This window comes from Pongo pygmaeus, chromosome 23 (assembly GCF_028885625.2).
Source record: "Pongo pygmaeus isolate AG05252 chromosome 23, NHGRI_mPonPyg2-v2.0_pri, whole genome shotgun sequence".
Lineage (NCBI taxonomy): Eukaryota > Metazoa > Chordata > Mammalia > Primates > Hominidae > Pongo > Pongo pygmaeus.
Window position 1 is genome coordinate 57,419,392 of NC_085931.1, and position 15,306 is coordinate 57,434,697.

Genomic DNA, 15,306 nt, shown 5'->3' on the forward strand with positions numbered 1-15,306 from the left:
TCAAAAAAAAAAAAAAAGAAAAGAAAAGAAACAAAAATGGCTCATAGTCCCATGACCCAGATAACTGCTATATTATTTTTTTAAATACAAAGAACTCAAGCGCATGTAAGAAGGCACAGAAGGGCATAAAAGGAACATGAAATCCACCTCACTTTGCATCCTTCTTCCCATTGGTATCCACCTTTGCGCCATAAGGGCTGCAATGATGCCTCCTGCACTGTACAGCTGGCCTCTGCAATGCCACCTCCTGGCTCTTGCCACCAATGGTCCATGTCTCTACCCTAGAGGCTGGGCTTGGCCACATGACCTGGGCAACAGGACATCAGGGCACAAGGACACGAGATAAGGCCTGGAAAGCACCGTGCACTGGGACTCACCCTCTCTGGCTGCTAGGAACCCCCTGCCACCAAGTGAACAGCCAGGGTAGCCTGCTGGAAGATGAGAGGCCCCAGCTGCCACGGCTAAGGGCCAGGTCATATGAGTGAGGCCTTCACACAGCCCTGGCTGAATCGCATAGACCAGAAGAACCAGCAGCCAAACCACTGCATCACGAGGAATAATAAATATCTGATTAAGACTCCATGCTGGCCAGGCGCAGTGGCTCACACCTGTAATCCCAGCACTTTGGGAGGCCGAGGCGGGCACATCACCTGAGGTCAGGAGTTCAAGACCAGCCTCAACATGGAGAAACCCCGTCTCTACTAAAAATACAAAATTAGCCGGGCATGGTGGCGGATGCCTGTGATCCCAGCTACTCGGGAGGCTAAGGCAGGAGAATTGCTTGAACCTGGGAGGCAGAGGTTGCGGTGAGCCAAGATCGCACCATTGCACTCCAGCCTGGGCAACAAGAGTGAAACTCTGTCTCAAAAAAAAAAAGACTCCATGCTTTAGGCAGTTTATGACCTTGAAAAAGCTATCCGATGAGCACTATTAACAAGTTTGGGCCAGGTGCGGTGGCTCACGCCTATAATTCCAGCACTTTGGGAGGCCAAGGCTGGTGGATCACCTGAGGTCAGGAGTTCGAGACCAGCCTGGCCAACATGGTGAACTCTCATCTCTACTAAAAATACAAAAATTAGCCAGGCGTGGTGGTGGGCACTTGTAATCCCAGCTACTTGGGAGGCTGAGGCAGGAGAATCGCTTGAACCCGGGAGGTGGAGGTTGCAGTGAGCCGAGATTGTGCCAGCCTGGGTGACAGAGTGAGACTCCATCTCAAAACAAACAAAAAAACACAAGTTTGTTGTGTTGGAGAGCATAGGGTTATCCTTCAGAAAAACATATGTATATACCAGCAGATATTTTACATCTTAAAAAAAAATTTTTTTAAGACAAGAGTCTCACTCTTTCGCCCAGGTTGGAGTGCAGTGGTACAATCATGGCTCACAGCAGCCTCGACCTTCCAGGCCCAAGTGATCCTCCCACCTCAGCCTCCCAAGTAGCTGGGACCACAGGCACATGCACCACACACCCAGCTAATTTTTGTTTTTTACTTTGTATTTTGAAGAGATGTACTCTCCCTACGTTGCCCAGGCTGATCTTGAACTCCTGGGCTCAAGCAATCCTCCCACCTCAGCCTCCCAAAGTGCTGGGGTTACAGGTGTGAGCCACCACGCCTGGCCTAAAAGTTATTTTGATGAAACTTTCTATTTTGAGATAATTTTAGATGTACATGCAATTGTAAAAAATACAGAGAGATCCCATGTACCCCTTACAGTTTCAGTTTCCATCCACGGAAACAGCCTGCAAAAAGATAGTATAATATCAAACCCAGGTACAGACACTGACACAGTCCAGACAGAACGTTCCATCACTGCAAGGACCCTGCCTGTGTCCTGTCATAGCCACACCCACTTCCCTCCTGTCCCCAGCCCAATCCCAGGCAACCACTACTCTGTTTTCCATTGTTATTTTGTCATATTAAGGATGTCATAAAGGCCAGGTGCAGAGGCTTATGCCTGTAATCCCAACGCTTTGGGAGCCCGAGGTGGGTGGATTACTTGAGGTCAGGAGTTCAAGACCAGCCTGACCAACATGATGAAACCCCTTCTCTACTAAAAATACAAAATTAGCTGAGTGTGGTGGCATTTGCCTGTAATCCCAGCTACTCGGGAGCCTGAGGCAGAAGAATCACTTGAACCCAGGATGCGGAGGTTGCAGTGAGCTGAGATCGTGCCACTGTACTTCAGCCTGGGATACAAGGCAAAACTCTGTCTTAAAAAAAAAAAAAAAAACAGAATATCATACAAATGGAATCACATAGTATGGTCCCTTTAGGGGTTGCCTTTTCCCACTCAGCAGCGTGAGAAGTTGTTCGGTGCTAAGAAGTATTCCCCGTTCCATGGTACAAACATACCAGTTTGTTTAACCATTCACCCAGTGATGGCCATCTGGGCTGTTTCCCATTTGGGGATATTATGAAAAGCTGCTGTACCACTTGTATGCAGGTTTCTGCGTCAACATGAATCACATCTATATTCATGAGGAACAGTGGTCTGTGGTTTTGTTTAGTCTGTCTTCATCTGGTATTGGAATGAGGGTAATGCTTCATGAACTGAACTGGGAAGTGCTCTCTATTTTCTGGAAGAGATGTTGCAGAATTGATGTAATTCTTTAAATATTTGTTAGAATTCTCTTGTAAAGCCATCTGGGCCTGGAGATTTCCTTTCTGGGAATGTTAAACTACAAATTCTATTTCCTCAATAGTTATACAGCCATTGAAAGGACTGACTTCATCTTGGGTGAATTGTAGTAGTTTGTGTTTTTTGAGGAGTTGGTCTGTGCATCTGGGTTTTAAATGTACACATGTAGAGTTCTTTTTATTATTCCCTTATTACCCCTTTTAATGTCTACAAAGCCTATTTTATTCCTGATATTGGCAATTTGTCTTCTCTTTTCCTTATCAGTCATGCTAGAAGTTTTCCCCCTCTTTGGAAAGATTTTGTTAATCTTAAAGAATTGGCTCTTTGTTTCATTGATTTTCTCTATTGTTTTGCTGTTTCAATTTCACTGACTGCTGCTCTTTATTATTTCCCTCTTTCTGCTGGCTTTGGGTTTATTTTGTTCTTATTCTAGGTTCTTGAAGCAGAAGCTCAGATTATTGATTTGAAACATCCCTCTTTTCTAATGTAAGTATTTAGTGCTATACATTTTCCTCTCAGCACTGCTTTAGCTGCATCCCACAGCTTTTAATATTTTGGATTTTTATTCCCTTTAAATTTGTTTTAAAAACCTTCCTTTTTACCTTCCTCCCTTCTTTTTCGAATAATGAAATATTTCAGTCAAGTCTCTATGCAGACCCATCTCCAACTGCTGGAGTCAGCTGGTACCATCAGGGCTGAGTGAGGCAGAGCAGCAAGGCTGGGGAGGGGGCAGCCAGGGAGGGGGCTCAGTGAAGCTGCAGCCTGGTGAGGTTGGAAGGTTGTTTAAATAATGGAAGGTTGAGAAACATCACTAACTATACTGAGGAAAATGAGAACAAGGTTTCTAACTGATAAAGAGTTATACATATAGAAGAGGAAAAACAAGAAGAATGAACTCTAACTCTGCTTGGGCTGCTGTAACAAAATACCAGAGGCTGAGTGGCTTGTAAACAACACACATCTGTTTCTCACAGTTCTGGAGGCTGCGAGTCCAAAATCAAGGTGCTAGTAGATTCAATGTCTGGCGCGGGTCCGCCGCCTGGTTCCTAGACCACACCTTCTTGCCACACCCTCACATGACAGAAGGGGTGAGGGGTGGTCTTGGGGCTCTTTTATAAAGACATTCATTCCACTCGTGGGAGACCCTGATCACCTCCCAAAGGCTCCACTTCCTAATACTATCACCTTAGGGGTGAGGATTTCAATATAGGAATTTGGGGGTGCTATGGTCTGAAGTGTCTCCCAGAGTTCATGTGTTGAAACTTCATGGCCAATGGGATGGTATCAAGAGATGGGCCCTTGAGGAGGTGGTAAAGTCATGAGGGTGAGCCCCTCAAGGATGGGATAAGGGCCTCCATAAAAGGGCCCACAGGAGTGGGTCCACTGTCTTGCATTCTTCCACCATGTGAGGACACCCGGACGCTGCCACTTATGAGGAATGGGCCTTCGCCAGGCCCCAAACCTGCAGGTGCTTGGGCTTCCAGCCTCCAGGACTCAGAGAAATCAATCTCTGTGGTTTTTAAGCACCCAGCCTCGGGTGTTCTGCTACCAAGCAGCACGAATGGGCTGGGACGGCATCAGGGGGACGTGAATGTGCAGAGCAGAGCAAACGCAGCAGTGCTGCAGTGAAGTTCATGGCTTCCAATAGGGAGTGATAGATAAATAGGAAAAAAAATCAATATGAAGTGTGTGTGCGTGTATATATGTACATACACACACCCTACCCAGACGTCTATGTCCTAGCTCTGCCCAGTAAGAGAGACGGGGAGTGAGACACCCCAAAGCAATGAGCACACCAAGCACCCAGATCTGGATTTCTAAATGCCACCTTGCACTAAAAGAACCAGGCTCGGCCAGGCGCAGTGGCTTACACTTGTAATCCTAACTCTTTGGGAGGCCAAGGCAGGGAGATCACTTGAGGTCATGAGTTTGAAAACAACCTGGCCAACATGGTGAAACTCCAATCTCTACTAAAAGTACAAAAATTAACCAGGTGTGGTGGTGAGCACCTGTAATCCCAGCTACTCAGGAGACTGAGGCAGGAGAATTGCTTGAACCTGGGAGGCAGAGGTTGCAGTAAGCCGAGACAGCGACAAAGGCGCCTGGGTGACAGAGCGGGATGCCATCTCAAAAATAAAATAAAATCAAATAAAATACACCCTACAACTAGGGCTTTTAAAACCTAGTAACAAGATCCTGGGAGCTCCTCCCCTCATCACTGCACAGAACCTCACTGCACTGTTGGCAACGGCTGTATGACGCTCCGCTGTCGGAGGACCCGACTGCACAGAACCCCACTGCACTGTTGGCAACTGTTGTATGACGTTCTGCTGTCGGAGGACCTTATATTCTATTAAATACTTTCCGAGTTCGTTTCTGTAAGTTGGATTCTGTGCGTGTAGCTGGCACTCAACTAACATGGAAGGGAGAGAAGGAGGGAAAGGGAAGGCCACGTGGCCTCACCCAGGGGACCACACAACTGTCTAACCATGGCAGATCTGTAGAGCCCAGAAAGGGTCCCATCAAAAAACCTCACCCTGACACAAATGTCTAGGTAGAAGCCCTCGAGTTTTTAGAACATGTGCAGAAACAGAGACGCTCCCCCAACCCCAGGGGTGCTCCGGGGGTACATCTCTCACTCTCCTTGGGACTCTGGGGTTTAATGTACAGCACAGACCCAAGAGGTTTTGAATGACCTGACAAGCAACAGGTGAGCAATCCCTAATGACAGCAGGACCTAGGGGTCATCTCAAGATCATGGAAATCTCAAAGCACTTAGATCCTCTGCTCAACAGAAGCAGAGGCTGGTCCTCCGGTTTGTTGCAACTGGGCCTCATGCTGTCTTTATAAAAGCACTTTCCGCAGCGGCCAAAGACAGCCCCGCGCCATCAGAATCACCAGAACCAGAGGAAGCCAAATTGCCGAGGCAGGGTCCCAAGGACTCCAGCAGCCAGCTCAGGCGTGGGGCTTCACCGCGTGTGGTCTAGCCACACGTGGCCAGCATGGCGATCGCGACCAGCACAGCACCGTCCCCGGCCAGGTGACGGATGCCGAGTGCCCCTTGGAGACCACCTGCCGCCCACGCAGAGGCTGCTGCCTCAAGCCCCAGCCCAGGGTCTCGCATCTCCACCTGAAGCTACCAGGACCTGAAGCATCTCCACCTGAAGCTACCAGGACTCCCTCTAGCTGAGCTCCCGTCTCACTAGCCCAGTGGTTCTCATCCAGGGCATGACCTCAGGGGCCTGACAATGATGAAGACCTCTTGGTTGTCAAAACTGGGTTAGGGGAACAGCTGGAGTCTAGTGACCAGAGGTCAGGAATGCAGCCCAGAACAGGCTTCACAATGAAGGATCATCATCCCCAAGGGGCAGCAGTGCCCAGGTGGGAAATCCTGACGCGGCTGCTCACTGCCTCCCACATCTGCTTCATGCGGGATCTCCCAAGCAGCTCTGGGCCTCCTGGCACCCCACCTCACTGCCTCACCGCACAGCTCACTCATGGGTCCCCAGCGGGCCACACTGCCTGGTGTCCATGTCAGGCACTACCGCCCCTACACGTCCCTGCCTCCCCAGCTGGCCACGAGATTGTGCTCCAGGCTCTGGGCAGGCTCAGCTGGCTTTGGAAGATGCCCGGGTCAGGTGGGCACGAGCCACCTTTTCTTCCCCAGGGCACCGTTAAACATCTTGCTGGCACGTCTGTGTCCCCGACCCTGCCAGGAGCTCCTGGAACAAGGTGGGGTCTAAACGTGATCCCTGCAGGCAGCCTCAGGGAAGCACAGTAAGGAAATGACCGCTCAGTGCAGCCCCGAAGGTCCCCGTCCTTCCAGACAGCCCCTCCCCAGCACTGTCTCCATGGGGAATAGCTTCTCCCCACACTTCCCAAACACCCAGGATGCCGAGGGCGATGGGGGAGCAGCAAACACTTAAACGTAATGAGGGCAAAACCGATTCTCAAGTGGGAAGAACGTTCTCCATCAGGCATGTTTGCCCTTTTGGAAGTTGTGGTGGAAACACCTTCAAACCAGCCTTGGGGGAAAAAACAAACAAACAAAAAACCAGCCTGGGGTGAAGCAATGATTGAAAATGCTCCACGCGGCCCCAAACCTCCCGGCGTGGCTGTGGGAGTGGGGGCTGTGTTGTTTCATCTGCGCTTGGCGGAGCGCCACACAAATGTACAAGTGCCTGCCTTTGAAAAGACCGTCCTGGAAAAATGTCCGACTCCAATGTACCCTTTGGTTTTGCTGAAGGTGAATTAGACCAATAAACCTTCTCGTCTAAAACGTCATCAAGCAGAAAGGAAAAATAAACAGACTCTGCCTGCTCCCTGCCTGGGAGGGTTCCCTATCCCCGTGGCTTCTGGTGGCTTTGGCCAGTGGGGAGCCAGATGGGAGGATAGAGTGAGGGAGGGGAGGGGTGTCAGGAGGGTCCCAGGCTAGCTGTGCCCCTCCTGGATGGTCCGCGGCCCTCTCCTGTGGCTTCTGACCATGACTCCTTCTTTCTGGGCTCCAATCTGCTCTTTCCTTTGATGCTCTAGGACTAAGGGCCGTCGCAGCTCCGCTGGCACTGCCTCCAGCCCTGGGTCCCACACCGCCCCTCATGGATGCCCTACACCCTGCCCAGCCCTTTGTAAATAACCCTTCCAGGGCTGGTCCCACTGGAGCACCCCATCTGCTTCCTGTGGGGACCCTGACTGCTCCACCAGCCTGGCAGCTCCCAGGCCCTGTACACTGGCGGGTGGGGGAAGGGTCCCTGCAAGCTGCACGTGGACGCGGTGCAGGAGGCCACTCTGACAGGCGACACCCAGGAGATCACGCTCAGACCTAAAGCGCAGGTGGCCCACGCCTCAGAGACACAGCCGCTCTGGAGGGCGGGGGACAGAGAACGAGACTGAAGAGAGGAGGGTGGGCAGCGGCGCGGCCTGCACCAGTGCTTCCACCCTCACCAGACTTGTATGCCGAATTTTTTCAAATATGTTTTCTTAATCATCCCCAAAAATACAAAAACCAAAACCAGCGAGGTGGCACAGCAGGTGAAAGGAGCGTACTGGGGAAAGGACACAGCTGGGCGGCGGGGGATGACCGTCTGCATCAGCCAAGGCAGGCGGGGACGCATGTGCCGGGTGTTTCCTCGGCCGTGTCACCCACCGCCCTCGACACCACCCTTGTAGCCCCAGCCCTGAGCCCCTCTCAACTGGTCATGGCCCTGGACGCCCCTCATCTTCCAGCCCCAACGCCTCCTCCCCGTGGGGGTCCCCTCCCACCCTGAGCCTGTCTTCCCCAAAACCTTCCATGGTGGCCCAAGGTCACCCCCAAGGTGGCTGCTGGAGGACGGGACCAGAGGTGACATTGGAGACAAAGTGGAGGCCCAGACAAGAGAGGAACCAGCCCCCAAAAGGTTGTCTTCCTGACCTCAAGCCGGCCCCCCACACCCCTCCAGGCCCCCACACTGCTCACAACCTGACTGGTCCTGCCCCCGGCTCAGGCGCACTCCAGAGGAGGCCTCTGCACCTGGGTTTGTCAGAGCTGCCACTCGGAGACTAAGTCACGGAGCAGCAGTGCTGTCTCCTTCTCGAGCTGATGCTCATAATCTCTGCTAACACATTCCTAGTGTGTGGCCCCGTCAGACCTCCTAATGGACGCCTAAAGACACAGTAAAAACTGGTTGGTTTCCTCCATCAAATAACCTCAGGCAAGAGAGAGAAGCATCTAGCGCTCGCAGGAAAGGCCTAATCCCGCACCGGGGGCTGCGCTCAGGCACTGCTGAAAGGACCTGGCCCTAGACACGGAAGCCGTGGATCCCAGTAATCCACCGTCCTCTGTTTATCATCTTACATGAGGCCCCTCTCCTCCGGGACAGTGCAGGTGGCGTCCTGCATGGGGACTTTGCTCCTCTGAGCACCCGGAAGGGGGTGCGGCAGGCGGGCCCCAGTGAACACTGTGTTCAGAGCCAGGGCGGAGTGTGGACAGAGGTGGCCACGGCGGCGTCCTGGCTGCGAGTCCCTCCGCAACTGCAGACACACTGTTGCTTCTGCCGTAGGCAGTTGATGATTCTGGAGTGTTGGGCACTGATGGGGAGACCAAGTCTGACTCAACCTCCCCCTGCCTACCTCCTCCCCAGAAAAAAACGTTCATCTCTGGACTTGGTTTTCTGATACGCGCAGGAAGGAAAATGCGCCACCTATGCCCTATGCTTCCCTGACGATGGGGCACGGTCTCCAGGGTCCCCTGTGGCCCAGCCCTTGGGAGGCACCACCCCAGGGGGCATTGAGCTCTGGTGTCCAACCCCAGCTGGCTGGAAGGGCACAACAGGAAGGGTCACGGGGTCAGAGTAGGCAGCGCCAGGCAGCAGGACGCAAAGGCCACCCATGCAGCTCGCCCAGGTGAACGTGCTTCACACTGGCTAGCACTGCCCCACACAGCCACAGGACAGCACCGTATCAAGAAAAGACTCGGTCTTTGAAATGGACAATGGCAGCAAATAAATCCGTGTCTGCGAGGGCTACCCTCTTCCTCTTGCTCAGCCCTGAGCCCCTCACCCCACCAGCCCCTGCACCTCTGTCGAGCACATGGTTCTCCAAACATCAGCCAGGCCCCACTAGGGGTGACATCCAATGTGCGGCAGCCCAGACCCCGCCCAGACACCTGCCAGCCTTCTCTCAATATCCCCCCAGACCCCGAGCAAGCACTCAGCTCCCAAACCTCACCAGCACCTCCCATTTGCCCTCCTCCCAAATGAGGCTCAAGTTCCACCTGCCCTGGGCTGGCACTGATGGGACAGAGGACAAAAACCATGGTCTCTGTGCAGGTGACCCCTACTTGGAGTCTGTGTGGCATGCCTGGGAGATGATGGGATATTCAAGGCAGATGTGAGGGGCGGGCCAGGGAGGCGAAGGGACTCCGGTGGCCAGCATGGAAAGGAGAGTGAAAGTCAGTGTAGGTGGCACTGCGACCTCAGGCCCAGTGGCTGGACCCCAACTGCTGGCGAGTCGCAGCCAGGCACAGTGGCTGTGAAAGAAGGAAGACATTGTCTCCATAGAAGGACTGGCTTGATTCTCCTGGAGGACAGAGGAGCCCTCGTCTGCCGGCCAAGCTTAGGCTCCAGCCTTGTGAAGTCTGGGAAGCGGGGCGCGGGGGTGCAGCTGGGCTCCAGGAGGGGCCGGTAAGACCCACGCAGACCCACGAGCAAGCCGGGGGCACACCCTGGAGCTTCCCAAGAAGAGAAAAGGGGTTTGCAAAATCACAGCCGTGGAAAGCACAGCATTTTGATGCAAAAAAACAACAATGTGTTTCCTTACAAGCCGACGAACAGCAAAATAAAGTGAAACCAAAACCACCCAGCCTTCACGGCACTTCGTTGGAGAGTGTTCTGGCTCTCCAGTTACATCCAGGTACAGTGGACAATTTTGGCTACAGAGCCGTGTATGAACAGCCCAGAATTTCAGCCACTAGTAGACTCTGGCCAAGGCGGCTGCAAATGAATAAGCCCTTTCTGTGTCCCTCCCCCAGCGCAGGAGATCTCCGGGGTCCCTCTGTTCCCCCTGACCCAGAGCTCTGGGAGGGACTATGACCCCAGCACAGGGCTCAGGTGTATTTACACAGACCCTCCACAAATGTGCTTTTCCTAAACCACTTTTTCCAATTGCACATTTAAAACATAATTCAGAGCACAAATATCTTAAGACAGAAAATCTACCAGGGCACCTTTTTTCCTTCCTTTTTTTTTTTAGATGAAATTTCGCTCTGTTACCCAGGCTGGAATACAGTGGCACGATCTCGGCTCACTGTAACTTCTGCCTCCCAGGCTCAAGTGATTCTCCTGCCTCAGCCTCCTGAGTAGCTGGGATTACAGGCACCCGCCACCACGCCTGGCTAATTTTTAAATTTTTGTATTTTTGGTAGAGACAGGGTTTCACCACGTTGGCCAAGCTGGTCTCAAACTCCTGACCTCAGGTAATCCACCTGCCTCAGCCTCTCAAAGTGCTGGGATTACAAGCGTGAGCCACTGCGCTTCGCCCCAGGGCACCTTCTTGAGCCGCCCTGGGGCCAAGGGGAAGTGGTGGGGCCCATCTTACCTTGTTGTAGTACTGCACCTGCACGGAGTGCCACCGCCCGTCACTCACACCACTGGGAACCTTCGGTGCCACGGTTGTTGTTGTCTCACCTGCATGGTGGGAGGGAGACCCAGAGAGAAAGCAGAGGTTGGCTGGGCCTACTGGGGACCGAGGATTGGGCTGTGAGGCATCGGGAGAGACAGGTGCACATGGCCACGTCCTCCCTCCCCTCCCCACGGCACCATGGTGGGAGGCGCCCATCACTCCATCCATTTTCTTTCCTGGTTACAAAAGTAATTCTTGTTCCTCTTTTCGGGTTTTTTTTTGAGATGGAGTCTCGCTCTGTTGCCCAGGCTGGAGTGCAGTGGCACGATCTCAGCTCACTGCCACCTCCGCCTCCTGGGTTCAAGAGATTCTCCTGCCTCAGCCTCCTGAGTAGCTGGGATTACAGGCACCCACCACCATGCCTGGCTAATTTGTGTATTTTTAGTAGAGACGGGGTTTCACCATGTTGGCTAGTCTGGTCTCGAACTCCTGACCTCGTTATCTGCCTGCCTTGGCCTCCCAAACTGCTGGGATAATGGGCATAAGCCACCGCGCCTGGCCTTGTTCCTTTTCTAAATATGAAAAAATATAAACACGGAAAACCCATCTGTCTGTACCAGCAGCAGTCACAGCTACACCGCACCAGGGGTCGAACCCTTTTTCCTATGCATTGCGTCAATGTAGACAAAATCATGAAAACCAATTCCCCTTTAGGTCACTTAATCAAATAAGTGTCATCTCAGGCTTTTAACAACTCTTAAACCACATAACACATCCCATCGTGAGGTCGCAGACGCGCTCTTGTGCATCTCTGCTTCGGGGTGTCTGTCATTTCCACCCCTTGAGCTCCTGCTGGAGTGGGGCGGGCGAGTCCCTTCGGGGATTCTGGGGCACAACCATGAGTCAGCAGCAGCTAGGAGGAAGGAGCTTCAGGGGCACCAAAGGACAGGTGCGGTGGGTACCAGGTCCCGGGCAGAGAATGCCGTCTCCAGGGAACCAGCAGGAGTTCTGGAAACAGGGGTGTGGGAGACACGGGCCAGGGGGTAGCCTAATCCCACCTCACAGAGCCTGGAGGGCTGTGGCCACCTCTCCCATGGTGGTCGGGTGCTGTTACAGGTGCCTCCCTTTATTGCGTATAGAAAACCAAGCTCCATCCTCCACCATCACACACATGTCATTCAACACGGGCCAGGGTTCTAGAGACGGAAGCACCTCTGAGCCATCTTGGTGAACTTCCAGGTGAAGGAGGAGATAGCAGAATTCAATCCTAAAAGTCAAGTGTGCCAGGCTGAGCCTGGTGGCTCACACCTGTAATCCCGGCACTTTGGGAGGCCAAGGTGGGCGGATCACTTGAGGTCAGGAGTTCAAGACCAGCCTGGCCAACACGGTGAAACCCTGTCTCTACTAAAAATACAAAAATTAGCTGGGCATGGTGAAACATGCCTGTATTCCCAGCTACCTGAGAGGCTGAGGCATGAGAATCGCTTGAACCTAGGAGGTGGAGGTTGCAGTGAGCCGATATTGCAGCACTGCACTCCAGCCTGGGTGAAAGAGTAAGACTTTGTCAAAACAAGAACGAAAACAAAAAAAAGTCATGTGTGCCAGAAAAACACAGATATACCTGTTGGCAGTCTGGAGAAATGTTCTTTTCTAACAACTGGAATAACATGTTTAACGGCCTTGTCGATATATATATTTTTTTAAAGAGACAGGGTCTCGCTATATTGCCCAGGCTGGTCTTGAACTTCTGGGCTTAAGTAATCTGCCTGCCTTGGCCTCTCAAAGTGCTAGGATTACAGGCATGAGCCACGTTGCCTGGCCAGCCTTGTCCAAAAAAAAAAAAAAATTTTTTTTTTTTTTAGATGGAGTCTCACTCTGTCACCCAGGCTGGAGTACAATGGCATGATCTCGGCTCACTGCAACCTCCGCCTCCCAGGTTCAAGCGATTCTCCTGCCTCAGCCTCCTGAGTAGCTGGGATTACAGGCAAGTGCCACCATGCCTGGCTAATTTTTGTATTTTCAGTAGAGATGGAGTTTCACCATGTTAGCCAGGTTGGTCTCTAACTCCTGACCTCAGGTGATCTGCCTGCCTCGGCCTCCCAAAGTGCTGGGGATTACAGGCATAAGCCACCCCACCTGGCCAGTGTCGACATTTTTAATCTAGAGATGTACCACAATTTAATGATTCCTTGGTTTCTGAAAACATGAACCAGGTCGTCCACATTTCCAGCACTATAAATAACACTGTTATGAACATCTTTTTTTAATTATTATTTTTTGAGACAGAGTCTCACTCTGTCACCAGACTGGGGTGCAGTGGCATGATCTCAACTCACTGCGCCCTCTGCTTCCCGGGTTCAAGCGATTCTCCTGCCTCAGCCTCCTGAGTAGCTAAGATTACAGGCGTGCACCATCACGCCCAGCTAATTTTTGTATTTTTAGTACAGATGGGGTTTCACCATGTTGGTCAGGCTGGTCTCGATCTCGTGACCTTGTGATTCGCCCACCTTGGCCTCTCAAAGTGCTGGGATTACAGGCGTGAGCCACCACGCCCGGCCTGTTATGAACATCTTTGTGTACTTTGGATTTCTTCAATAAGACAGGTTCCTAGACCTACAATTGAGGGATGAAAGGGTAAGCAGCTTGGAGGCGCTGCACAGGGCGAGGGTCGTTTTAACCCACAAAGTGTCTGTGAATTGCTCAGAGCTGCCCTTCCTGGGGAGAAGGCCCCACCTGCAGAGAAGGTGAGCTGCACCTGCTCGTCCACGATCTCCAGGGCGATGAAGTCGTGCTTCTCATTGAAGCGGCCGTTGTAGAGAAGCAAGCCGTTCCTTTCCTGGGTGGCAAACCTGCGGAGCCAAGCAGAGGCACATCATAGGATTAAGACCCCAAGGTCCAAAGGCTGCCTAGGAATGACAAGTCCAGCCAGAGGAGGGCAAGCACGTGGGGCTACGATTCAGGAAAGAATGGTGTCAGGCAGGCGTCCTTCTCATAGGAGCAGACAGCCCATCAAGCTTGATAAGCAGTGCTCTTTTCTGGAAGCAGCAAACTGGAATCCATGGGGAGTCTGGTTACTACAGCCTGTAGAATGCAAAAAATATCCCATTTGCACAACATGCTACAAGTACGACCGGCAGCCAGGACACCTGTTACAGATGTGTTTGGGCAAAGCACGTGCTGTACATTTTCTGCTGCTGTGAACAGATCCCCGTGTGTGTGCGCCAGGGCATGGGGACCTGGTACCTTCCCAGGCAGGGATGATGCTGTGGAAGGACCCCTCTTAGGGCCTCTCCCCCTGGCACTCAGCCACAATAGCATCTTTTGGCTCCCACACACAGGTCAAAAAGACCCCAGGGCCTTTGCACCAGCTGCCCCCTATGCCAGAAACAATCTTCCCAGGCTTTGCAGATCGCTCAGGGGTCAACCCAGCTGTACCTGCCCTGACTCATTGTACTCTAAGTTGCCCTCACCTCCCATCAGCCTATGACATCACTCGGTTAATTTCTGAAATCATGCTTCTGACTCACTGGTTTATAAGAATGTATGATCCATAAGGGGAGGAACCGCAGCTCTCATTCCTGCTGCATTCCAGAACCCAAAGAGGATCTGGTCCCTATCAGTGCTTAATATGGGCTGTGTGAATAAATGAAAGGAAGAGGCATGAACAGACGCCTGAACTTGAACAGGCCTGTCAGAACTTAGAGCACGCAGAGCAAAAAACCACCTGCTCTGGCAGGAGATCATCAAATTCTCAGAAATTCTTCTCCCACCCAGGGGCCCCGGGCAAGGGGTCTTCAGACCCAAATCACCACAACACCTCCCCCACCTCCCTGGTTTCAGAGAACTTGGCAAACCTCCTGAGTGAGCTTGGGACTGGCTCCTGAGCTGGCTGGGTGTGTCTGCCATCAGAGGTCAGCGGCAGGAACTCCTTTTGACTTAAGGTTGGTTTATCCATGTTCCTGCAGCAGGAGTCGGCCTGAGCCAGCCTCGAGCATCTGACCTCAGCCTTTTTTCTTGAGTTAAAATTGATGGTTTCGGCTGGCCGGTGGCTCGCACCTGTAATCCCAGCACTGTGGGAGGCCAAGGTGGGTGGATCACCTGAGATCAGGTTGACCAGCCTGGCCAACATGGTGAAACCCCGTCTCTACTAAAAATACGAAAATTAGCTGGGCATGGTGGTGGGCACCTGTAATCCCAGCTACTCAGGAGGTTGAGGCAGGAGAATTGCTTGAACCCGGGAGGCAGAAGTTGCAGTGAGCCGAGATCATATCGCCACTGCACCTCCAGCCTGGCAACAAAGCAAGACTCCGTCTCAAAAAACAAACAAAACTGATGGTTCCCAACTGTCCCCCGAACCCCCTTCTCTTTAGAATGCAAGCAAGAAATGACGACAAACACAAAGAAAAATACCCACACAGCACATTGATGCTTGGGCACGGAATGAGCAGGGAGGAGGGATCTTAATGACGATAGGACCAACTCAGCGCAGGCTTGTTTCCCGAGACTCAGCCCCTGGGTCACACCTGATTGCCTTTGGTAGGTTTTACTTCTGTGCGGTTCCCTTTGGACCCAG

At 52.3% G+C, this 15,306-nt stretch overlaps 1 protein-coding gene across 2 annotated transcripts in view; it reads right to left on the reverse strand.

Moving 5' to 3' along the window:
• CELSR1 (cadherin EGF LAG seven-pass G-type receptor 1) overlaps positions 1-15,306 on the reverse strand; it is a 180,426-nt gene that overhangs the window by 63,943 nt on the left and 101,177 nt on the right. For both annotated transcript variants that reach the window (XM_054469469.2, XM_063662750.1), the window contains exons 4-5: positions 13,467-13,582; positions 10,710-10,798 (exon numbers count right to left, since the gene is read on the reverse strand). In XM_054469469.2, coding sequence (XP_054325444.2) covers positions 10,710-10,798; positions 13,467-13,582 — 205 coding nt within the window. The remainder of the gene's footprint in view (positions 1-10,709; positions 10,799-13,466; positions 13,583-15,306) is intronic.